General features: G+C 39.2%; 2 protein-coding genes across 7 annotated transcripts in view; both read right to left on the bottom strand.

Annotated features, from left to right (window-relative positions):
* Positions 1 to 1,003: 1,003 nt before the first annotated feature.
* LOC125270684 (ankyrin repeat and SOCS box protein 1-like) lies at positions 1,004 to 14,316 on the bottom strand. Of its 3 annotated transcripts, XM_048194561.1 has the most exons (6): positions 14,162 to 14,309; positions 12,883 to 13,021; positions 9,488 to 9,611; positions 7,852 to 8,139; positions 6,002 to 6,417; positions 1,004 to 1,731 (listed from the first exon to the last, which is right to left on the bottom strand). In XM_048194561.1, exons 3-6 carry the CDS (start codon positions 9,562 to 9,564, stop codon positions 1,601 to 1,603), a joined length of 912 nt encoding a protein of 303 aa, XP_048050518.1. In that variant the 5' UTR covers positions 9,565 to 9,611; positions 12,883 to 13,021; positions 14,162 to 14,309; the 3' UTR covers positions 1,004 to 1,600. The 3 variants fall into 3 exon arrangements, with proteins under 3 accessions (XP_048050518.1, XP_048050517.1, XP_048050519.1); XM_048194560.1 differs by lacking the exon at positions 12,883 to 13,021 and having other exon boundaries at positions 14,162 to 14,316; XM_048194562.1 differs by lacking the exon at positions 12,883 to 13,021 and having other exon boundaries at positions 9,402 to 9,611; positions 14,162 to 14,310.
* A 4,569-nt stretch (positions 14,317 to 18,885) lies between these two features.
* Positions 18,886 to 26,290, bottom strand: part of traf3ip1 (TNF receptor-associated factor 3 interacting protein 1) — a 33,327-nt gene continuing 25,922 nt past the window's right edge. For all 4 annotated transcript variants that reach the window (XM_048194556.1, XM_048194557.1, XM_048194558.1 and 1 more), the window contains 2 exons: positions 23,872 to 24,095; positions 18,886 to 20,397 (listed from right to left, as the gene is read on the bottom strand). In XM_048194556.1, coding sequence (XP_048050513.1) covers positions 20,232 to 20,397; positions 23,872 to 24,095 — 390 coding nt within the window. In that variant the 3' untranslated portion in view covers positions 18,886 to 20,231. The remainder of the gene's footprint in view (positions 20,398 to 23,871; positions 24,096 to 26,290) is intronic.

Raw genomic sequence — 26,290 nt, 5'->3', positions numbered from 1 at the left:
TAATATGATATTCTAAAATCGATCTAGCTTACTGTAGTGTGCAACAAGTGTCTCACAGCAGTCAAGCGAACGTTACATCATTTTCAACACAGTCAAATGTATCTAATATGATAAACAGCGCTGTTACCTCATACGCTTGACCGGAAGCAGAAACGGCGACTGTGGCATAATAAGAGCTCTGTGAGCCGTGTGTCGCATTTGTCTCTCATTAGCATTTAAATCAGCTTAAATTAAGGCAGTACCACAAATACCATATAAATAATGAACCTTTACTATAATTTAGCTTTCTGAGGGGAAGACCTGAACCTGAACATTTATTGACATTTTTCTTGAGATTCACACATATACTCACTGACCTTCTGTTCGTTCAATCAGAGACCCGAGGAGCCCCATGAGCAGCTCACTGTAGAGCTCAGTCCAGTGCGGCGTGTGGACCAAAGCTTGAATCTCTGTAACTGTGGTAGATGACTTGAGTCTGTCATTGTTGGAGTTTTATATTGAAGAGTACGCATGCTGTATTTAAAAATAAACAGCGAGCCTGACGGCCCCATGTGAAGAGAACTGGACCATAGGGAGTTACAACGCACAACTTTCTAAACACAAAACATCAGTCAGAGAGCTGTCTCTTTCCGCAATAGTCATTCAGCTGACACCGTTGAAACAATTATACAACAGATCTGGGCTGAAATATGCCTATTATGAATTTAAGAAAATGTGAGCCTTGCCTGTGCAAAATATGCCTACTCAATATGTGTAGCCACTGGTTTGCTATGAGGTTGCCAGTGTGTTCTGAGTGATTTTAACATGTTGCTTTGTGGCTAAGGTGTTCTTAGTATTTTCAGGATTGCTATGTGGTTGCTTAGCCATTGCAAAAATGTTCTGGGTGGTTATGTTAAAAAGTCATTTTTTTCTATGTGCTTCCTACATCATGCACCACTCTTTTCACAAGAAGTGAAACAAACATTTTAATCAGGGTAATGAGTAATGAGACAATCAGAATGAATCAGAGTAAAAAATATATTTATATGGACAAAAAAAGTATACAAAAGTTGCAACAAAATAAAATATTCAAGGAAAGTAGAAGCTACTTTAATAAAGTACAGAACTGCTTCACACTACTGAAAATGCAAAAAATACAGAAACTATGGAAGGCAATTATAGTCACAAATAGGTGGAACATCAAAAAGCATCAATATGATCATTCTAATAATATTAAATAGTCATTACTTTAATGCTGTAACAACTGTTGGAAAAAGCTAAAATAACAAAAATAAGACTAATCTCAAAATGATTTTCTCTCATCAGTGGTGTTCAATCAATATTGTCCTTCATTAAAGTAATAAGCCACAAAAGGTATTGTGTTACAGTGATTTTACTACTGGTAAGAGGTGTTCTCATGGTGCAAAGCTGAGTATCTAAAACTTTCTTAAAATGGCAGCAACAAGGAGAGTAGCTCCATTTACCACAGATTTCCCCCAAAACCAACACAGAAAAATGGCATTACCTTGGAAGTCATCGGTTTCCATGTAAGTAATGCTGAGGAGCGAGTGGCCACTTACATCCTCGAGTTAATCGACCATCTCCATGCAGAAGCAAAACATCAATCCTCGTGAAACATAAATCTTTTGATGATTTCTGGCAGCTCAAGGGAAGAGATACATGACAGACGCTCCTTGCCCATGATCTTCCGGATTGTAATGCGGCAGAGGTGCATCAAGCTCTTTGGGTTTCCTGTGTTAGAAAGCACATAACATGATCTTGTTTTCTCTAATTGTGGAGAAAAGGATTTATGAAAGTTATACCCTTAAATAAAACACTTCATTATTTATACAGTGTCATTGTTACATATATTACATGTACTTACCATAGTAATAACATAAGTACATTCAACTAACCTTTGGCCAAACCCTAATCCTACCCTAACCCTATAGTAAGTACATGTTGTTAATTTATATTACTCAGTATTTACATTTATGATTACATTGTAACAGTGACACCATAAAATCAAGTGTAACCACGCTTTTCACAATACATATTGTTTCAAAGCAGCTTCACAGTGACAACAGGAAGATTATTATCAAGCTAAAGTTGGTTTTTGATTGAATCACTTCCGTTGTAAAAATTGTTAATTATTACTTTAGGGGGCGCTTAAATGACACCTTTCCTACTGAAAACCAAATACCTTTAATGCATTCTTGCCGTTCATTTGTGTGTTTAGTCTATAGGTTTGCTTGTTTGAGTGTGCATGTGTGCAGAAGCTTGGTCTTTTTAAAAAATAAAAATTTGCCAAATGACCTGTCTGGTCCGCAAAATACAGAAAAATTAGTTGTGTCCGTGGATCTATGCGAACTGGAATAATTTTAATAACATTTTATCTATACATAGGGAAAGGAAATGGAAGGAGGCCTTTGTAGGGGATAGATTAGTTGAAATGTCAGGGCTGTGTTATCGTCATGTCTAGATGCAGGTCCTTCATCTCATCTGGATACGGCCTGGATCTGGCAGGCTGCGGCACACCTCGGGATAAACAGAGAGAGACTAATATTAGCGTAGACGCCATTCTTCTTATGATGTAGCGAGTACATCAGGTGTTATGGGAAGTGTTCCCGGTTCCGGCTGACCTAATCTATGCAGCCTAACAATTTGCATTTATAGAAGTAGATAATGGATTATGTGTATGTGAGTTTAAATAGATGTGTTTTTTAGTCTATATTTAAACTGACAGAGTGTGTCTGCTTCCTGAACAGCGATAGGAAGACTGTTCCAAAGTTTAGGTGCTAAATAGGAAAAGGATCTACCGCCTGCGGTTGATTTTGATATTCTAGGTATTATCAACTGTATTATCAACTGTCCAGAATTCTGAGATCGCAATAGACGTGAAGGACTATAATGCATTAAAACTCGCTCAGGTACTGGGGAGCTAAACCATTTAGTGCTTTGTAGGTAAGTAGCAAGATTTTAAAATCTATACGATGTTTAATAGGGAGCCTATAGTCATACTTCCTGGTTCTAGTAAGAACTCTAGCTGCTGCGTTTTGGACCAGCTGTAGTTTGTTTAACAGGCAAGCGGAACAACCACCCAGTAGAGCGTTACAGTAATCTAGCCTTGAGGTCATGAATGCATGAACTGTTCCGCATTTGTCAATAAAAGCATATGTCGTAGTTTAGATATATTTTTAAGATGGAAGAATGCGGTTTTACAGATGCTAGAAATGTGGCTTTCAAATGAAACATTAGTATCAAAGAGCACACCCAGGTTCCTAACTGATGACAAAGACTTAACAGAGCAGCCATCAAGTGTTAGACAGCATTGTAGGTTATTACGTGAAGAAGTTTTTGGTCCAAAAATTAGAATCTCTGTTTTTTCTGAATTTAGTAGTAGGAAATTATTGGTCATCCAGTTTTTTATGTCAGCTATGCATTCCGTTAATTTTGTGAATTGGTAAGTTTTGCCAGGGCTTTAAGAAATATAGAGCTGAGTATCATCAGCGTAACAGTGAAAACTAACGGCATGCTTCCTAATGATATCTCCCAAGGGTAGCATGTACAGAGTGAAAAGCAATGGTCCTAGTACTGAGCTTTGCGGTACTCCATATTGAACTTCGATATGACATCTCTTCATTACTACTACAAACTGATAACGGTCAGACAAGTATGATTTGAACCATGACAGTGCAATTCCACTTCCAATTCCACTAATGCAAACATAATTTTCAAGTCTATTCAAAAGAATATTGTGGTCGATAGTGTAAAAAGCAGCACTGAGATCTAGAAGCACTAATAGAGAGATACAACCACGATCGGATGATAAGAGCAAATCATTTGTAACTCTAAAGAGAGCAGTCTCAGTACTATGGTACAGTCTAAATCCTGACTGGAAATCCTCACAGATACCATTTCTTTCCAAGAAGGAACGTAGTTGTGATGATACTGCCTTTTCTCGTATTTTTGCCAGAAAAGGTAGATTAGAGATCGGCCTGTAATTGACTAATTCTCTAGGATCAAGTTGTGGTTTTTAAATAAGAGGTTTAATAATAGCCAGCTTAAACGTTTTAGGTACGTATCCTAGTGATAAAGATGAATTAACAATATTAAGAAGAGGATCTATGACCTCTGGAAGCATCTCTTTCAATAGCTTAGTCGGTATAGGGTCTAACATACATGTTGTTGATTTTGATGATTTAACAAGTTTAGAAAATTCTTTATGTCCTGAAGCAATGAATGAATGGAATTTTTACCGTAGTAGACAGTTGCATGGTTATAATTTTCTCTCTAATATTATCAATCTTTAAGTTAAAAAGTTCATAAAGTCATTACTGCTGTGCTGTTTGGAAACATCAGAAGTTGAAGATCCATTTCTCGTTAATTCAGCCACTGTATCAAATAAATGCCTACGGTTGTGTTTGTTTTCTTCTAAGAGATTTGAAAAATAAGTAGATCTAGCGTTTTTAAGGCCTTTCTGTACTCAATCATTCTCTCTCTCCACGGAATGCGAAAAACTTCTAGTTTTGTTTTCTTCCAGCTACACTCCACTTTTCTGGCTGCTCTCTTAAGAGCCCGAGTGTACTCGTTGTACCATGTCGTTGGATTAGTTTCCTTAATCTTCTTTAAGCACAGAGGAGCAACTGAGTTTACTGTGCTGGAAAAGACAATAGTTTCTGTTGCAACATTGAGTTATTCTTAGCTAACGAACTGATGAAACTGATCAGGAAGATTATTTATAAAGCAATCTTTAGTGGTAGAAGTGATAGTTCTATCATAGTTTTGGCAGGGTGGTGGTTTTGCAGCCTTGGCTAAATTTAGTATACACAAGAATAAATAATGATCTGAGATGTCATCGCTTTGCTGCAGTATTTCAACGGCTTATCGATTCCATGTGACAATATTAGATCTGAAGTATGATTATGACAATGAGTGGATCCTGACACGTGTTGTCTAACTCCAGTAGAGTTTAGAATATCTGTAAATGCCAATCCCAATGCGTCTAATTCATTATCTACATGGATATTAAAATCACCAACAAGAAGGACTTTATCCGCAGCTAGTACTAACTCCGATCAGCAAATTCTTTGATAAAGTCTGTATGGTGTCCTAGTGACCTGTATACAGTAGCCAGAACAAATGTCAACTTGCATAACGTTATATAAAGCACCATCACTTCGAAGGAATTATATTTGAAAGACTTTTGAGTAATACTGAGGATATTACTATAAATTACAGCAACACCTCCCCCTTTGCCTTTCTGAAGAGGATTGTGTCGATAATCGTAAGCTTGAGGGCTAGACTCATTTAAAGTAATGTAATCGTCTGGTTTTAGCCAGGTCTCTGTCAAACACAGCAAATCTAGATTATTGTCTGTGATAATATAGTTTACAATATGTGCTTTTGAAGAAAGGGATCTAATATTCAGCAACCCAAACTTTATCATTTGTTTATTTAAATTGCAATTAAATTTTTACATTTAAATGGGTTTGGAAGTTTTTTGTATTTACTCATTCGGGGTACACAGTCTCTATGTGATAATATCTAGGTGAAAGAGTTTCTACGTGTTGGGAATTATCTCACTTCTGTGACGTGAGACGTCACAGAAGTGAGATGGCCAGTCTGTCAGCTAGCAGATGGCCAGTCTGTCTGCTGCTTCCTGACCTGGGCCCCAGTTTGTCAACAACCCAACAGGAGTATGTTGGAGGCACGATCTGAATGTGTAAAGTCTCTGATTTTGCATGCAAAAAGAATTATAGCGCTACCTTTTTAATCTGTTTCTATTGTCTCTTAAAGAGAGACATGCAAACAGGAGTCCTTAGCAACACATATTACTTACAAAAATACATTTTTGATATATTTTGATAGCAACCAGTGTGTGAGGTCTGAAAACGTGCTCTGATCTCTCGTGCATATATCTCAATGAGTGCAAGAGATCACTTCCGTTGTCAGAGTGCATTCAGACCTCACACACCGGATGCTCAAGCAAGAACATGACATGATCTAAAACACAACTTACTTTTGGCCTCCTGGTAGATTCGAAGGGCTTCAGCATTGATCTTAAAGCAAAACATGGTGTCAGGATCGAGCTCGTCCCAGGGGACTAGATACGGGTCAGCGCCATGGTCCAGCAGTAAGCGAACAAAGGCTGGTTCGCATCCGAGTTTCAGAACGGCATCCAGAATACAGGAGGCCCGGCCCCTGACCAGTGCTTCCCTGCCCCTGCCGCTGCCCCTGACCAGTGCTTCCCTGCTCACGGGGCCATTGTAGTTGTAGTTCGGGTTGGCCCCGGCATTCAGAAGAATGCGGAAGCAGAGGAAGTGGTGGCAAGCAGCGCTAATGAACAGTGGACAGACTGACAGAGTTGCCAAAGTGCGCGTGCCAAAATAAACCCTCTCTTCCACCCGGTAGTCAACATCAACATCAGCATTAAACCTGTGTGTATTACAGGACACATACAGACTAATGAACTTTGTCATATCACACATTCAAATAAGTGAGTCAATCAGAAATAAACTAAAGTCAACTGTTTGATTACCAACATTCTTCAAAACACAGTTGAGCTCGAAAGTTTACATACCCCTTACAAAATAAAAATTGTATGTTATTTTTTTATTTAGTACTGTCCTGAATAGGCTATTTCACATAACAGATGTTTACATATAGTCAAGACAAGAAAATAACTGAATTTATAAAATTGACCCAGTTCAAAAGTTTACATACCCTTGATTCTTAATACTGTGTGTGGTTACCTGGATGATCTACGACTGTTTGTTTGTTTTGTGATGGTTGTTCAGGAGTCCCTTGTTTGTTCCAAACAGTTAAACTGAGCTCTGTTCTTCAGAAAAATCATCCAGGTCCTGCAAATTCTTTGATTTTCCAGCATTTTAACCCTTTAACTGATGGACTCAAACATAACTATTAAAAAAGATTAAATGCACTGATGCTCCAGAAGGAAACACAATGTATTAAGAGCCGAAACATTAAGAGCTGTATAATGCATCATGTTTCTTTCTGGAGCATCAGTGAATGTTTGAACCTTTTTTAATAGTTGTGTTTGAGTCCCTCAATTGTCCTCAGTGTGAAAGATGGATCTCAAAATCATAAAGTCATTGTTAGAAAGAGTTCAAATATCCAGAAGATGCTGGAAAATCAAGAATTTGCAGGACATGGAGGATTTTTCTGAAGAACAGAGCTCAGTTTAACTGCTCAGAACAAACAAGGGACTTATGAACAACCATCACAAAACATAAAAACAGTCATAGATCATCCAGGTAACCACACACAGTATTAGGAATCGAGGGTAGGTAAAACATTTGAACTGGGGTAATTTTTATAAATTCAGCTATTTTTTGTCTTGTGGACTTATTGTAAACTTCTGTCATGTGAAATAGCTTATTCAGGACAATTGCAATTTTTATGATCCTTCTTATTTTGTTAAAACGATTAACATTTTTGCAGATTCTGCAAGGGGTATGCAAACTTTCAAGCTAAACTGTATCTTTTTTTGTATTCCAAGCTGCTGTTCTGCACTGCTAAAATCCTGATTCATAATCGTGACGTAATTTCAGCAAATCTGAAAATTTCCATAAACTTTCCATGGTAAATTAAGCTGGGGAATTTTGGAAATATCGCAAGTTGGAAACTTAACAGGAATTTACAGGAATTAAAGAGAATTCATTGGAAATTTGGGTCATTTATACAAAAAAATGTATTATGTACAAATGTATATATAAACATTCTCTTCGTTTATAGCAGACATGCATGTACTAATACAAATATTAACATTTTTTGAAATTCAAAACTTTCAAAATTCCCAGAATTCTGCAACCCTATTTGCAAGATATATAATTTGAAAAGCGATCCCACCTGATCAGCTCTCGTAGGATGTTCACTCGGCCCACTTGTGCAGCGTGGTATATAGGTGTGGTTTCATGAAGCCTGCTGCCATTCGGATCAGCACCGCCTTTCAGAAGGATCTTCACACAGTCCAGGTGTCCATTAACCACAGCAATGTACATAGCAGTCTGACCCTTTACATCGACAAGGTCCACTTTAGCTCCCTGAGAGATCAGGAACTCCACACATTTGCTGTGACCCATCATGGCAGCAATACGCAGGGGCGTATGTGACCAAATCAACTTCTTGTTGATTCGCCTAAAAAAGAATTCAATGTTGCACATTTCAGCTAACGCAATCTTATATTCTGTGTTCACATAATTAAGTAACCCAGATAACCATTTGAATTGGACAAGAACATTTACATTTATGCCCTTAGCAGACACTTTAATCCAAAGCGATGATTTGTAAGCAGTGTTGCCAACTAGTGTCAATGGAAAGCAGCTAACGCCTGCTCCAAAAGTCGTTAAATGTTGTTAGAAGATGACTCGCTAATTAGCATATTCATAATGTTGATCTAATACATCATCATTTTGTTTTTGCATTCTGCTAATGTCAGCATTTTACATTTGTTTTCTTTTCTCTTACTCTCTGTGCTCACATTCATTATATTAATACAGTCAAATAAAGCCCAATAAAGCGGTTTCCATTTACATATTTTTCTGTTTCTGCTGTCAGACAACGGAAAGAGTATGAAATAGTGACCGAAATGTGGTGGATTAAGACTACATGCAAAATCTGTTAAAGGCAAAGTCTGCTATTTTTACATGTAAAATGATAACAAGAAAACAGACAGAATGTTAGAAGTGTAATAATGTCCATTATTTTTCATTTTGTTTGTTAAAAGCCCCCCCCCACCCCCAAAAAATGGGGGAAAAATTGGAGAAAGAAATGAAAAATCGGCAAATATATTTAAATATAGCCATAGTAGCTCTTTGCCTCAAACTGATAATAAAAATCGCTGCAACAATATAAAAAATCTGCAATTTTTTTATGTGCAGTAAATTCTTTCTTAAATATATTAAGCACATAATACATTTCAATGTCTGTTTTTAAATACAGATTTGTTTACTTTGTATGGTACACAATTTAAGCTAGTTTCTGCTACTGAATAAAAAATAAAAAAAGGTAATTATGACTTTTTTATCTCACAATTCTGCCATTTTTTCTCGCAATTTCTAGTTTACATCTCGCAATTCGGACTTTTTTATTTCACAAATGTGAGATATAAACTCGTAATTGTGTTATAAATTGTGAGAAATAAAGTCATTGTTTTCCCTCAGATTTTGACTTTATAACTCGCAAATTGCAAGATATAAACTACCAATTGCGAGAAAAAAAGGTTGAATTGCGAGATGTAAACTCGGAATTGTGAGAAAAATGTGATATAAAAAGTTGCAATTATCTTTTAATTTTTTTTATTCCATGGTGGAAACAAGCTTCCATACCACTTTGTGGGCCCTAATGCAAAGCCAATGTTGTGTAGGTGCTCATTTTTTTCTTTTTGGATAATCCCTTACAGAATGTACAAGAAAAAATCTGTCGCTACTTCCATTTCGCCATTTCATCATGACTTGAATGAATGAATGAATGAATGAATGATCACTGTTTGAAGCTGTCTTCTTGTAATAAGGTCCTGAGAGTGTCTAGATCTCCCAATTGGGCAGCTTTACGTAGATGCATGTCCTCACTCTGTTCCAGAGGCTCCTGGAGCCAAGGGGGGGTACGACCTAACAGAGAAACAGAGACCAGAATACATAAATTACACAATCAGTAAATGAAGATAGATATGTATTAAATTTTAAAATTTAAATTTAAACTCATTCTCTGCTTATATGCTGGACTCCTCTTCCTTGGGGACCCATATCAGACAAACAATTGTTCTGTTTTATGCCACAGGGCAGCTCTGTGGACATAAGTGTCTATGGCCCTAAAGGGGCATAGCAGATTAAGTTTTTCTTTATCTGAAATAGTAAAAGGTGGAGGACAGAAGGCCTGCAACACAATAGGCCCTGGGACATTGGTGGGGACCTTAGGTACATAACCAGGTTTAGGATGAAGAAAGGCTTTCATCATACCATGTGCAAATTTAAGGCACAAAAGAACAATTTTTTAAAGATGAAATAGCAAGTAAGAAGGTAGTCTTTAGGGTGAGGAAACCTCTTCTAGAGGCTCAAAGTGAGCCAGCATCAATCCTTCCAGAACAATAGACAAGTCCCAGGCTGGAGTCCTCGTGCATTGTGTAGGCCTCAACCTCAGAGTACCATGAAGAAACCATACAACCAGGGGATCTTTACCCAATGATGAGCCACCCATAGGAGCGTGGTAAGCAGATATAGCCGCCACATAAACCTTTAAGGTGGAGGGAGATAGTCCAGTAGAAAAACGATCCTGCAGAAATTCTAGCACAGAACCAACAGGACAATGGACAGGATCTGTCTGATGTTTTCTTCACCAAGAAGAGAACAGTTTCCACTTTGTTGCATAAAATTACCTCGTAGAGGGAGCTCTGAATTGGAGTAAGGTCTTAACAACCTCATTTGAGAGACCGAATTCTATGAACTAGCCGGATTCTATTAACTATGGATAAGTTAGAGAGAACAACATCGGACAATGTCTTGTTTCCTGATTTGCAAATAAGTCGACTCCTGCGTGACCGAAATTCTTCCACAGGAGCTCACCACCCCGGGGTGGAGTCTCCATTCCCCGGGCCTCGGACCCTGCCTCAACAGGATGCCTGCCCCCACATTCTGATGCCCTCGGATGTAATCTGCCCTCAGTGAAAGCAGCTTCCCTTGGGCCCATAGGACGATCTGATGGGCCAGCTTGCAAAGGTGACGCGACCTCAGACCCCCCTGATGGTGGATGTAAGAGACCATGACATGTTGTCCACGAGAACCAACATGTGATGGCCCCTCAAGTCTGAGAGGAAGTGTTTGAGAGCCCGAAACACAGCCATCATTTCCAGCCGATTTATGTGCCAGGAAAGAAGATGGCCCTGCCACAGACCCTGAGCCTAGCGACCACTCATGATCACCCCCCACCTGTGAGAGATGCATCTGTCATTAGCATTACTCAATGACAAGGAGCTCCCAACACAGGCCCTTGGGACAGGAACCAAGGCTCTTCCCACATGACTAAGGCACGAAGGCATTGCCGCGTGATCATGTGAAATGGATTTTCCCTCGAGGAGACTCCCTTGGTCCTGAGCCACCACTGTAAAGGTCTCATGCACAGCAGGCCAAAAGGTATCACGATGGACGCAGCTGCGATCAGTCCTAACAGTTTTTGAAACTATTTTACAGTGAGTGACTGGCCTAGTTTCACCTTCTTCTTCTTAGCATCTTAGCATTGAGTCTCAACCCCAACATTCGCATATGAGTGAGAACGACATCTCGATGCCGAACTGCCATGAGCTCGAATTGAGCTAAAATCAACAAATCGTAGATATAATTTAATGTGCAAATGCCCTGGATTCTCAGTGGAGCCAGAGCCGAATCCACACATTTCGTGAAAGTGCGGGGTGGTAAAGCTAGGCCGAATGGAAGAACCCGATATTGATATGCTTTGCCCCCAAAAGCAAATCTGAGGAACTTCCTGTGTTGATGATGGATGGAAATATGCATCCTTGAGATCAATCATCACAAACCAGTCCTCGAACCTGACCTGTGACAAGATCTGTTTGAGTGTAAGCATTTTAAACTTGAGCTTTTGAACTGTGCGAATTAATATGCACAGATCCAGAATAGGATGCAACATTCCATCCTTTTTTGGAACACTGAAGTAACGGCTGTAAAATCCTAACAGCTTGCTGGGAGGAGGAACCCGTTCTGTAGCTCCTTTTTGCAAGAGAGTCAGAACCTCTTGTTCCAATACCAGAGACTGCTCGGGTTACACTACCGTAGAGAGGGCCCCATTGAACTTGGCCGGGCGAGACCTGAATTGAATTCTGTAACCCTTTTCTATTGTATGCAGTACCCATTGCGATATGTTTGGTAGAAGTTTCCACTCTGCCAGAAATTCTACTAAGGGAACCAGTCTCTCGAGACTGGCCTCTGGTGTAATTTGAGCACTCAATTCGGTGCCCTGAAGCAGCGAACCAGCAGGGAACAACTGAATTAGATGTTTTTCAACCCTCCTCAGAGGATCGCTGGAGACCGTTGCGCTGGAGACCGCTGGAGACCTGAGGGCACCAAAGAGGAGCAGACATCATATAATGTGATATACGCTTCTCTCTAGAGGGGGCTGCCCTCAAAAGTCTGACACTTCTGGCGTCAGGACTTCTTCGAAGCCTTCTTGGTGATAATAACAGACCTCAGATCTGCTTTATCCCCCGAAGACTTCGGCTGAGCTGAACCCCAGGCTCTCTGTGAGGGAGCATGGGTAGCGACACTTTGTTTTTGCTGCGCTCGATGTGAGGAGCTTGTAGACGGCCAAGACTGCTTCCTCCCAGCGTGTGCTTCCACACCCTGAGATGAGACACTGGGTCTGCCAAGTGAGGGTAGAGAAAGGGCTGGGCCCATCTCAAACCCCTCTGACAGATCCATCTGCGATCCCCACAAATGAAGTTGCCGCTGTGACTCAGCAGCAGCAGGACCCGACCCGTGGGGGGCGCCCACCGAGACGCCCTCCTCAAAGAGCGCCCAGCGGAGTGTTTTAAGGGATAGTTTCTCACAATGCACACAATCAGCTCCCTCAAGGGCTGACTGGGCATGATCCACTCCTATACAAACAACACACAACTTGTGTGTATCCCCACCCGTGATGAAACTAGGTCAGGGAGAACAACACAATGAGTGAACTGCTGTTTGCTCGCCATTCTAATAGTGTCACGATATATATATTGGTGCTTATGATACTCTTGTTCTCAAACAAAGAGATCGTTGTATATATAGCAGACAGACAACACCAAATAAGACACACGATACACAGAGTGTTTGCTGAAGATACAGAAGCTAGCTTTCTTTGTTCTGGGTATGCTTTGTCTGTGACATCACCCACCTATGACTTTCCGTCACACCATTGGACCGATTTCACAAGTGCTTCTCGACGTAATCATGCAGAGGCGTTCCCAAAGCGTCTCAACGCAGCTCGAGTTCCCATGAAAGGGAACAGTTGTGTACTTTTTTTTTCAGGATTCCTTGATGAATAGAGAGTTCAAAAGAACAGCATTTATCTAAAATACAAAGCTTTTGTAACATTATACACTACCGTTCAAAAGTTTGGGGTCAGTAAGAATTTTTATTTTTTTGAAAATAAATTAAAGAAATTAATACTATAATTCAGCAAGGATGCATTAAATCGATCAAAAGTGACAGTAAAGACATTTATAATGTTACAAAAAATTATATTTCAAATAAACACTTATTTTGAACTTACTGTTCATCAAAGAATCCTGAAAAAAAAATTGTACACAATATTTTGTACAATTGTACAATAAATGTTTCTTGAGCAGCAAATCAGCATATTAGAATGATTTCTGAAGGATCATGTGACACTGAAGACTGGAGTAATGATGCTGAAAATTCAGCTTTGATCACAGGAATAAATTACATTTTAAATTATTTTCAAATAGAAAACAGTTATTTTAAAATGTAATAATATTTCCACAATATTACTGCTTTTACTGTATTTTTAATTAAACAAATACAGCCTTGGTGAGCAGACGAAACTTCTTTTAAAAACATTAAAAAACTTATGGATCCCAAACATTTGAACGGTAGTGTATACAAGAAAATGTATTACATTAACTTCTATCAGTCAAATGCGGTATTTTCGACTCCAGTCACTCCACGACTCTCGCGATGTTTGCTTTATCGCAGATGAAGTAAACATCACTTTTGAATTTTACATGTAATAACCAGAAACATTCTTCCTAGGTTATGTGCTGCTACAGTGCCTTTATGTGCAAGAAGAATTATAAACAAGCCTCTATTATTTAAACTTGAGACGGCGGGGGGAAAATATAGCCTATTTAAATGCTTTTTGCGTTTCCCGAGAAAATTTTGTGCGAGAACGGGAAAGGTCCGAAGTTGCGATTGTATGACACGTTCAGCTTCAATTGGGTACATTTAGTTTCAGACACATAAGTGTATGAAATAAGTTTTAAATATCATTTGGGCAACAAAAATGGCATACATAGCATTGAACATAGTGCCGATTTAAATAGCTCTAAAACGTATGTTCGTTCTAATATAAATTATTTAAATAAAAGTCAGACATTCAGGTACAATGAGGTACAATGACATACCAGCTGTGTTTTGGAGCTCAACATTCTTACCATTAGCCATAATGTCCTGTCAGTCTACTTCTAAACAATGTCTGCTTCAGGTGTCATGAACCACAATAAATGACCAAAATTACAGTGAGCGTCGATCTGTGCCTTTTTTTCCCTTTTTTGCCAGCATGGACTCATGGCTGCGTCACTGTAAGAGCTTCTCTGATTGGCTGGCTTGCAATTGTCTGGCTCATCTTGTCTTAAGGTGGACTGCTACAAATTAGGTGAAAATACCTGAGTGGATTTATGCATTGACTACTTATCTAATGCTTCAGTACAAAGTGACTTAAAATCATAATACAACAACAAAAAGCAATATACTATGCAAGAGAGACACCAATATAAATATGCTACCAAAGATATGGATGTGGATTTGTGCAGTTCTTTCCTGAGGTCTTTATAATGTACATTAATAGTGACTATAGTTGCACAACATTGTTACATGCAAGTTTATTAATTAGAAGACCATTTTACTCCAAAGTGGCACTGTCAAATCGATTGATTGTGATTAATCGCATCTAACATAAAAGTTTATAAATATATAATGTGTGTGTGTATATGTATTTTTTGCATTGTGGCATTATTTAAATATTTTTATAGGCTTATTTTTTCCACCAAGATGTCTTTACTGTAATATAGCCATATATTTTATATTGAGGATATTTGTAATTCCCATTATTTAATATGTATATTTAAAGTATACCTTAAATTAAAAATACCATGTCAATAATGAACCTCTGAGGAGGAGACCTGAACCTGAACATGTTTTGACAGTTTTCCTGAGATTCACACATATACTCACTGACCTTCTGTTCGTTCAATCAGAGACCCGAGGAGCCCCATGAGCAGCTCACTGTAGAGCTCAGTCCAGTGCGGTGTGTGGACCAAAGCTTGAATCTCTGTAAATGTGGTAGGTGACTTGAGTCTGTCATTGTTGGAGGTTTATATTGAAGAGCCGCAGACGCATGCTGTATTGCTGCCTGACGACAGCTGAACCATGTACACTGGCCTACGGGCTTTAAAAATAAACAGCGAGCCTGACGGCCCCATGTGTCTCTGAAGAGAACTGGACCGTAGGGAGCTACAACACACAACTTTCTAAACACAAGACATCAGTCAGAGAGCCGTCTCGTTCAGCAATAGTCATTCAGCTGACACTGTTGAAATCTTACAATTATACAACAGTTCTGGGTTTTTGTAATTTGCTTACTCAATATGTGTAGCCATTGGATTGAGGTTGAGGATGTAGCCACTATGAGGTTGCCAGTGTGTTCTGAGTGATTTTAGCATGTTGCTTTGTGGCTAAGGTGTTCTTAGTGTTTTTTTAGGATTAAGAGTTATGTAATCAGACTACTTTTCCAAGTAACTAATAATGCATTACTTTAAAATTTACAACAAAATATCTGAGTTACTTTTTCAAATAAGTAGCGCAAGTTACTTTGTTTTCCCATTTATTCACTGACAGTTCTCCTGTCCCCATGTTGAGAGAAATCAGGAGTATGTGCTGATGCATTGTGTGCATGATGGTGATGGTTCTAGTCTAAATTTGAGCATGCATTTACTCATCTCACTTGCACAAAAACAGATTCAGTATTCCTCAAAATGAATAAAAAATGCAAATGCAAACTCAGAATATTACAAAAACCAGTGATAATTAAATATGTTAAATTACACAAATATACTTTATGTATTTAAACTCACTTTATTAACCAATGTGTTTGCTGCTGACCTTCTGTGATCCAATTCCACCATACCAATAAGCAAAAATGTCTTTAGATAAACATCTCATTTGTATTTCATTTTTAATTTAAGAGTGTTGAACTTTCTTCTCCTGTATCCTATTCTTCTGTAATCCAGAACGGCAGCACAGCTGAAAGGTCTGTTTGAGCGGCGCCCTCTACTGTACAGGCGTGAATTTGCATTTGCTTCAGCCTAAAGTTTTTTCATTCAACTTTTGGTGCAAAAGGGCCTTTGCATAGAACTTTTTTTGTTATTAAAAACAAACAAGCCCAGCCCAAGTGAAAAAAGTAACGCAAAAGTAACGTAAAACATTAAGCCTAAAGTATAGTTCACTTTTTACGAGTACGCGAGGGTCAGCGTACAGTGCACGTGACTCGAAATTTCGTCATTAGAAGAACTTGTATGCTTGTATACTTGTATTAGTTTATCCACAAGGTGGCAACCGTGCCCTGGGGACATCGATTCACAAGGTAGCCAAAGAAAAACTGCATAAACAGAAATGAACGGAACACATGCAAGCTACAGCGACGATGGAGGCCTACATAGACAAGAGATTGTGTGAAGAGGTTGGAAACCCTCATTTGTACAACTCTAGCATGAACGAGACAAAGATGTTTATATGGGTTGTAACTCATGGGGAGAGATTGCTCAAAACTGCGTCATGCATCAAACGCCTGTGTATGCATACGAATCAAAATTAAGTACACTTTGCAAGGCTGTGCTTTCAACTGTGCGCATACACTAGTGAACACGCGTAAAAAAAAAAACAAAGTATATCCAGGGCTTAACTTCACATAAAAATTAACCAATGCAATCAGTTACTTTTTTAGAGAGTAACTCAATATTGTAATGCATTACTTTTAAAAGTAACTTTCCCCAACAATGGGCTCAGTTTTTTTATCTGTTTGCCAGGTCAAAATGTTTAAAGTCAGCATGAAATGGGAAATTGATTGAAACCGATTGTCTTTTCTTCTCTACTGTGACGTCTATCTGAGTGAAACGGCATCTGAAATGAGAGGACGGGAATTACAGGGAATTTATTGGATTGTTGGAAGTTGGGCGTTGCTAACAAAATGGAGGCAGATCTGAATGCCCGTTTGCAGTCAGTTGTGGGGATTTCTCTCCACCGGACTCACTGCTAGCACCCTCACATTACTGTGAGAACTTTATTTATTGAGAATCTAGTGATCACTTAGAAAAGTAACATCACCTCTTCCTGACACAGTGTACAATGTGAGGAATCATGTCACTCTGTAGCATAAACGGTTAATTTTCATGGTTAGTGGTTTCGTTCAAATCCCTAACCCTGAATATGAGCGATCGTAATAAAGAACTGAGGTTTACTTCTCAGAAAAAAAAAAGATCTTTGTTAATAGCATTTTAATGATGGATTGGCTCTTCATGGAGGTCATACGTTAAAGCATTTTCCTTGCTGGTTATGGTGTATTTAGTTACTTTTGATGGAAAGTCCTCAATAATAAGGCATAAAATAAAAAAGGACTCATTTCAAAAGAGTATTTAATGTAGGAAACCGAAGAACACAAGTTCCACCTGTTCACCGGTCATCTTGCTAAAGCAGCACAATCATTTCTGACAGTCCCAAGGACCCTCCGGCTGGTGTTTTCTCTAGGGCCCACAGCAGGAGAACACTCGGACAAAAGAGCCCCGCAGGGCACGCAGCCTGTTCACACTGACCTAATCCAAACGTTCGCTCAGGGATCTCAGGCAGGTGCCCAGGTTTTCAAGGGCCTCCAAATCCTGATCTTATATACCCCGGCCAACTGTTACTCAATAGACGACGGAGTGCTCCTGCTGTATGTGCGTGTGAGCCTGCGGTGCAGCTGTTTCAAGCTCCGCCAGAATAAAAATCAAAACCGATGTGCTGATACAGACTTTTAAAATGTTATTCAGTGTTTTCACTACGTCCCACCGGGTCAGCTTTCCAAAGCGTGGTGTGTGACACGTTAAACACGTCCAGGCCTTTTTGTGAACTCATCAAAAACATTCGCTTGGCATGTTTATCGCAGCTCTGAAATGCAATTGAAAACAGTCATTAAAATGTCGCAATGTTTACTTACAGGTGACGTGTGTGATTTTTGTGTCACTGGCGCCACCAAACAGAATTGGAAAAATAATGACCGTTCAGAATAGAACATAATCGCAGTACATAGATGCAATGCAATGCATTGAGTGACCTTTCCAATGTGAAAAAAGCAATTTATTCAATTAAATTGATCAAAACTGAGTGTAAAGACATTTGTAATGTTCCATATGTGTTCTATTTCAAAGAAATGTTGCTCTTTTAAACTTTCTATTCATCAAAGAATCCTGAAACAAATGTATCATGGTTTCCAAAAAAAATATCAAACAGTACAACCGTTTTCAACAATGATAATAATAAATGTTTCTTGAGCAGCAGATCCCTTAGAATGATTTCTGAAGGATCATGTGACACTGAAGACTGGAGTAATGATGCTGAAAATTCAGCTTTGCATCACAGGAATAAATTACATTTTTAAATATATTAAAATAGAAAACAGCTATTTGAAATGTAACAATATTACCATTTTTACTGTATTTTTGAGCAAAAAATGCAGCATAAGAGACTTTTCAATAACTTTTAAAACTCTTACCGACCCCAATTTTTGAAATGGTAGTATATAAAATTGGATTTAAATGCGAAATATCTGCTTTTATTCAGCAGATAAATGCAATCTCATGAGATTTGAAACTTCCGTTTTTAAATAGCAATATTAAGTATATGCTGTGCTGTAGTGAGTAAATAATAAGCTTGCGATCAACCAAAGATTGACATTACAAAAACTCCTCCTTGACTTCCACTGTTTGTCAAACAGTTAATCCCACCCTAAACCGTTTGAGCCAATGTTATGTCCTCTTAAACAAATTTCATTCCTGTTTGGCACCAACATAGCACAAAAATGACATTTTCCAAACTGCATGCACTGTAAAACTGTCACAATTCACACTTTTAACAGAAATGTAACTGTTTATTAGACTTCACTACAAAATTAATATTCATTTGTGAACTATGATACAAACAACATATACATAAAATGTACAGCAAAAAAGTATGGGTGTGGTAAAAATCGTTTACAGTGTAAATGGTCGGCTCTTTTACAAAGTAAATGGAAATGCAAAGATAATTTATTGACGTTTAAGCTGATTTTAATAAATAGCAAACAGTATTATGTGTCATAGTGTACAGCTGATAATACTGACGTAGTATATAATCTGTATATTACAGTTTGTTGCTGTGTGGTTTAGACTTAAAATTCATCTAAACACTGGTACCACAGTATCCATAAAGTGTGACTGGTTTTACATGTTAAAGATTTCCAAAATGTTGTGCTTGACCAGCTGATCAACTTTGACAGATCGGACCTGTTATTGCTTCATCTAACACAGATTTGCAAACATTTCAACCTTATCAAAATAGAAATTTTCAATGTAATAATTGCTTCATGGGTCTCAGAATGCAGTAGAAAACTCTCTCAACAGCCCTCTAAAAAGTGTTTCAGAAAGTTTTTTTAGTTTTTAAATGAAATACCAGTTGAACGTTTTCCATTATTTATATGAATTTAAAACATACGCAAATACATTTGATCAGGGTACATTTCTTGACTTACACAATGAATTGTCTTAAAACACATTCATGCCATCTCATCTCATTTCTTAGGACTTATGTTAAGCTACATGAGAGGTTTTAATGTGTACAGGTAAATGATGTGCTGTATGACAGTCTCATTCATCAAAGTGCAGAGGTGCGTGTGTAGTGTGTCTCCTATTTTTGGCAATTCTAAAGTCATCTGTAAAATTCTATTGCTTTAAATATATATATATTTATATATGTGTGTGTGAACTGTGTCTATGCACACATACAGTATACATACAAATATATAATCATATACACATATTATCATTGCCAATGTTCTCTTGTGAGACAAAAAGTCTGTCAGTCTGAATGGGGAAAAAAAAAAAAAAAAAAAAACAAACAAAAAAAAAAAAGTCTTTTTTTTCCCTAAGAGAACATTTTAAAAAATACAGGACACATCAATATGGTGACCACACACATTTATCTCTCAAGTAAGTGACAAGTGCAAATCTACTGCAGACGTGCGAGTGTGGACCACCGCAAACAGATCCTGGGTCTTACAGAAGGCACCTTACATGAATGGGGTTTGAGGAGGGTGACTCCTGACCATACCTTCACCTTCTGAAGTCTCTCCAGTTCGGGCTCAAAGACATCAGGTCTATTAACAGGAGCTCTCCACGCTGCTCAGTGCTTCAGCTTTCATTTGGGACGCGTTGATTTTCATGTTTGTGAGGAGAAGCTGATGCTGGATACCATCTTTTGGATCTTCTCCTCATTCTTCAGGATGTTGGACTTGACTGCACAGATCTTGTCCTGTTGGTCTTTGATTAACTGCTCCAGTTCAGCGAGCTCCGACTTCAGAGGTTCCACAATGCTGTCTGTGATTCTGAGACAGACAGAGAAACGGTTTAACGGAAGAACAAGACAATCAGAAAGTGTTTGGATGTCTCAATCATGCTAAATATTGAGATGCATTGATAGAGAGTTATTATGGCTGATTCTGATGATAATTATTTTTTATGTAATGGCTGTTAACCAATAGGATGGCCAACAACTCCTGTGCGCTTTGCGTGAGGAGCATTAGTTTTATGACCATATGCAGAGTGTTCCAAATCAATGAAATAAGAGGTTTCAACTGATCTATATAAATGACCTGATTTGCTCATTGCATTGTAAACTGCCAGCAGGCGGTGAAGCCACCAGAAGTGTTCAAGCAGCTATCTTACGACAGAGGGCATCATTAGCCGCTTTTCCACTGTCGGGCCAGTGCGAGCCAGGGCTAACAGCGTGCCGGGCTGGGCCTGTGGCCACAGACCTTAGGCACCGAGGCCAAAATTAAGTTGCGTTTCCATTGTCGGTCTGCTAGCTCCGCAGCGCTGATCTAAAAACCGCCCTTAAACACACCTCCCTTGATCAAATGTCACACAACCCAACCCATTTCAGCGTGTAGACCATCACCTGACTACGATTAGCTCCGCCTTTCACCTCAAGCCCCAGCTGGTCCTCTTTGGACCAAGGTTTTCGGCGGGCTGAAAAACCCATGCCTTTGGCACCGAGGAAGCACCGAAGAGGCACGATCAAGCCCCGGAAGTGACAGTGGAAACGCGACCGGCCCTGGCACGCACTAGCACGCTCGCCTTTGGCCCGGCAGTGGAAACGCGGCTATTGACTTACAGCCAAAACATAGACCTAAAAATCACATGATTTGCAGCGTATCAGTCATACATGAATAGTTTTTAGGATATATATACACCGATCAGGCATAACATTATGACCACCTTCCTAATATTGTGTTGGTCCCCCCTTTGCTGCCAAAACAGCCCTGACCCGTCGAAGCATGGACTCCACTAGACCCCTGAAGGTGTGCTGTGGTATCTGGCACCAAGATGTTAGCAGCAGATCCTTTAAGTCCTGTAAGCTGCGAGGTGGAGCCTCCATGGATCGGACTTGTTTGTTCAGCACATCCCACAGATGCTCAATTGGATTGAGGTCTGGGGAATTTGGAGGCCAAGTCAAAACCTCAAACTCATTGTTGTGCTCCTCAAACCATTCCTGAACCATTTTTGCTTTGTGGCAGGGCACATTATCTTGCTGAAAGAGGCCACAGCCAGAATACTGTATCCATGAAAGGGTGTGCATGGTCTGCAACAATGCTTAGGTAGGTGGTTCGTGTCAAAGCAGCATCAACATGGATGGCAGGACACAAGGTTTCTCAGCAGAACATTGCCCAAAGCATCACTCTGCCTCTGCCAGCTTGCCTTCTTCCAATAGTGCATCCTGGTGCCATGTGTTCCCCAGGTAAGAGACGCACACGCAGCCGGCCATCCACGTGATGTAAAAGAAAATGTGATTCATCAGACCAGGCCACCTTCTTCCATTGCTCCGTGGTCCAGTTCTGATGCTCACTGTTGGTGGTGGTCAGCATGGGCACCCTGACTGGTCTGCAGCTATGCAGCCCCATACGCAACAAACTGCGATGCACTGTGTGTTCTGACACCTTTCTATCAGAACCAGCATTAACTTCTTGAGCAATCTGAGCTACAGTAGCTCGTCTGTTGGATCGAACCATACGGGCCAGCCTTCGCTCCCCACGTGCATCAATGAGCCTTGGCCGCCCATGACCCTGTCGCCGGTTCACCACTGCTCCTTCCTTGGAGCACTTTTGATAGATACTGACCACTGCAGACCGGGAACACCCCACAAGATCTGCAGTTTTGGAGATGTTCTGACCCAGTCGTCTAGCCATCACAATTTGGCCCTTGTCAAACTCACTCAAATCCTTACACTTGCCCATTTTTCCTGCTTCTAACACATCAACTTTGAGGACAAAATGTTCACTTGCTGCCTAATATATCCCACCAACTAACAGGTGCCGTGATGAAGAGATAATCAGTGTTATTCACTTCACCTGTCAGTGCTCATTATGTTACGCCTGATCGCTGTATATGTACATTAATTGATACTTCGAATGTTATCTGTAATGTTTAGTCTTTTTGGGCAGGATAAGCAATATATTGAAATCGTTAAGATGGGTGTGTGTCTACTGCACACTGCCGACACAGGTAGATTTACACACAAAATAGATTTCTTTATGCATGTAATTATGCAGGAAATATTAAGCATGAACATATCTGGGATTATTGTCAGAAATTGATTTGAATATTCATTAAATATTACAATACATACTATCTCCTATCACTAAATTATATTAAATTAATTTACTATATTAACTATATTATATTAAAAAGGTTTACCACACATTATCTTGCTCGGAGCGACATCTTGGAGATAAAGCTAGCTTTGTGTCTTTAAATCCATACACAGTCAGCGTCATATGTTATTTCCTGATGTCTTTTTGTTGACCAACATTCACTTTAGACTCTTGGGGATCTTGGAAACCCTTTAAAAGCCACAGGTCAGCTCAAACTCTATGGCTTTTTAATAGCATGACAGTTTGCATATGAATGTAGAATCATTTAGAGTTAAAGGTGCTCTAAGTGATCCTGGGTGGAGTTAATTCCTGTTGACGTTCGAAGTGTTGTCAAACAAAACAGAGGCTAGCTAGACCCTCCCTCCTCCTCCTCCCCTCCTTGCTTCCTGAAACAGTCATAAATGCGCATTTAAAATCATTCTTGTCGGTTATTGGCTGGAGCATGTGTTTGTTTTTGTTGCCATTTTTGGAGCTTGTGGCGACTACAGAGACCGCGTTTTTTTTACAGTGTGTTCAGGGGACAGGCAGCTAGCGGATAGTGAGGAGATGTTTGCTGTATGTGACAAAAAATGTTTTGGACTAAAAACGTGTGACATCGCTTAGAGCACCTTTAATATACGAATAAAATATAACACAATTACATAATCAGTGAATAACCGTACATGAGGAATCAGATGTATTACGCATGTCTTACAAAGCATAAATCTGTATTCAGATTTCAGAAGAACCATTTTGACATTTGTAATATAAATGCTGAGGGTGTCTTGTTTGTCAGCTGTTCTGATATTCGTTACTGTAATGAAGGTGAACGTAACTTTTAATAAGCAGGGGAAATTTCCGACAAATAACCATTTAATTGTTTAGGACATTTGCGTTGTAAGAATGTACAAGGAGACTTCAGATATAGACACGCTGACTCGTTATGTAATGTTTTCTTATTAAAATCATATGATTTCCTATTAATTCAATAGAATGTGAGGGAATACTAGGGAATACCAATATGGCGGCACAGTGGCTTCACTTTTTATGAAGTCATGAGCAGCAATCCAGTCATTTATATAGATCAGTGGAGGTTTCACTTTAGTTAGGATGTTGCATATGTAGACAATAGACAACAAGGCAGCTAATTGAGCCAATATGAAGGTGCACCTTTGTTCCTGTAACAGAGCCTGTGCGTTCTCCTTGTTCTCTTTGCGCCAGGTCTGCAGTTCATTCTGCATGGAGTCCATATCCTCCTGAATGTAGTCCATGATCTTGCCCAGGGGCAGAGCGCTGCGGCACACCGTCTGTATGGACGAACGCAAGCGCTCGATCTCCTTCGCCACCAGTTCACGTTCTTTCTTACGAGACGCCTCTGACATCAGCGTACGATCCTGCGGAGGGATACGGAACCATAGGAAAGAGATCAGATGTTACACCTGACTTTTTACTGAAATCTCAACCTCAGAGGTATGTCAGGCCATGTTTCCACCTGGTATTAAGCGTTTTCGACTACCTCTGGAAGTTTTTAGCGTCGTCCACTTGTGATTCAATTGACCAAAACACATCTTAATAACAAGTGGAAACAGGGCCTCAGAATAGAATTTGAATAGAAAAGGGGTGACAGGCAAAATGACTGCCTAATTTCTTTTCAGTCCATTGACAATTATGGCCCATTTTGGCTGAAAATCAACATGCTGTGATTGTGGTTTTGTAGGATAACCCAAGATAAGAGTTAACTTTTGTATACATGGCTTTGCATTTTGATGAGCATCATATGCCCTGATGTCATTCCAAACCTGTATGACCTTTTTTCTTCTATAGAACACAAAAGAAGATATTTTTTTAAAAAATCTGTGCGTTCTGTCCATACAATGGAAAGTCAATGATTCCAGTGTTTTGGACCCCACTGACCTTCATGGTATGGACACAAACAGTCTAAATGTTCTTCAAAATACTAATTTTACATTCCACATATGAAATACAGGGTTAGAATGACATAAGGGTGACAAAATTTTAATTTGTGGGTGAACTATCCCTTTAAGAGTTGAGTCGTCCGGGATGTTAATAGCCAATCGCTTCCTCTCATTCTCAAGCGACTATGTAAATGAAGCTTACGACTGAAAAATGACTAGTGGGAAGTCACTCCCATGAGGGAGCACTTCAGATGAATGCTGTAGATGAATGAGGTTAGAGGAAATCTATACCTACCAACAATATACTTTGGGGGGAAAAAAGCACCAGGGAGAAGTCTGCATTTAGTGGGTTTTCAATGTCAAGGCTACAAATGTTTAGAATTTCAAGGCAGGAATTATACAAACCTTGCAATGTATATAAAGATCAAAACGAAAGAGACATGGGATCCATAATGTGACTGAGTGGTTACTGAAGGCCTCCTCTGTATGCGGTGTGGTTGGGGGGTCCTGGTGTGCCCCAGTCACCCTTCAGCCAAGCACAAGAAGGCCCCCCTGGCACACGGGGCCCTTGTCTATTTACTCAGCTGGGGCCACAGGCTGTGTGTGGCACTAGGCCAAACAGGCTTTTCTCTTACTGCCTCCGTCCCACTCAGACACACACACCCTCATGCAAGACATGACTCTGTTTATTTTAGTAACAGGCAATGGCAGTGAAGTTATTTTACAACAGTATTTGGTAACAACTACTCCACATTTACCTCGTTTCAAGCTGAACTGCTCAAGCAATTCATGTCATTATGACCACAAACACTAACATCTTCCTTTCTAAGGCAGAACGTGTCAAACCTGAGCTACATGACAATACAATAACCAGAAACTTCCCTATCAAAATAACCTGAGCATTACATGAACTCTTCAAAAGCTGTGTGAGATATAATGAAAATATTTATAATATATTTGCAATGATTTTTCTGGTGATATATAACTAAGCAACACTGTAAATATCTAGCTTTTTATCAGTCAATTAAGCGACATTACACCATCTGTGACTTAAAACTTCAGTAGCCAAAATGGTGTTAATGTTGGTAAGCTTGATTCATAACCCTATAATCAATATATGTTTTCACAGACACATATATATATGGTGAGTATAAATTAATTAAAACATAGGTGACAATTCAGTATAGGGAACACATATTCACTATTAACTATGACTTTTCCCTCAATAAACTCCTAATTTACCGATAATTAGTAAGCTAGTTGTTAAGTATAGGTATTGGGTAGGATTGAGAATGTAGAATAAGGTCATGCAGAATAAGGCATTAATGTGTGCTTAAACACTAATAAACAGCCAATATTCTAGTAATATGCATGCTAATAAGCAACTAGTTAAAAGACCCTAAAATAAAGTGTTACCAAAATATTTCATATAGACCAATGTAAAAATAAAATTATCACCCAGTACTACAGATATACAGTTGGTCAAAACGCTGTTAAGATTTTAAAATCTGAAAATATTTTCATAAAGAGCCGGTCTCTAATCATCTGTGTTTTGAAACTGAAAGTTTATTGTTATAACTTTACAGAGTTCGGTAACTATATTGCAAACACTTCAAAGGTTAACTATGCTGCTTTTCTCCAGGACTTGTAACAAACGCCTGAGAAGAAAGACT

Source organism: Megalobrama amblycephala, linkage group LG6 (genome assembly GCF_018812025.1).
Source record: "Megalobrama amblycephala isolate DHTTF-2021 linkage group LG6, ASM1881202v1, whole genome shotgun sequence".
NCBI classification, from domain to species: Eukaryota; Metazoa; Chordata; class Actinopteri; order Cypriniformes; family Xenocyprididae; genus Megalobrama; species Megalobrama amblycephala.
This window is presented reverse-complemented; position numbering and strand designations above follow the sequence as displayed.

Excerpts from the sequence above, each read along its gene's own strand:
- LOC125270684 (XM_048194560.1), bottom strand. Across the intron at positions 8,140-9,487 it reads CAAGAAGACAGCTTCAAACA|GCGAATCAACAAGAAGTTGA; the intron begins GTGATCATTCAT and ends ATTCTTTTTTAG. Across the intron at positions 6,418-7,851 it reads ATCCTACGAGAGCTGATCAG|GTTTAATGCTGATGTTGATG; the intron begins GTGGGATCGCTT and ends TAATACACACAG.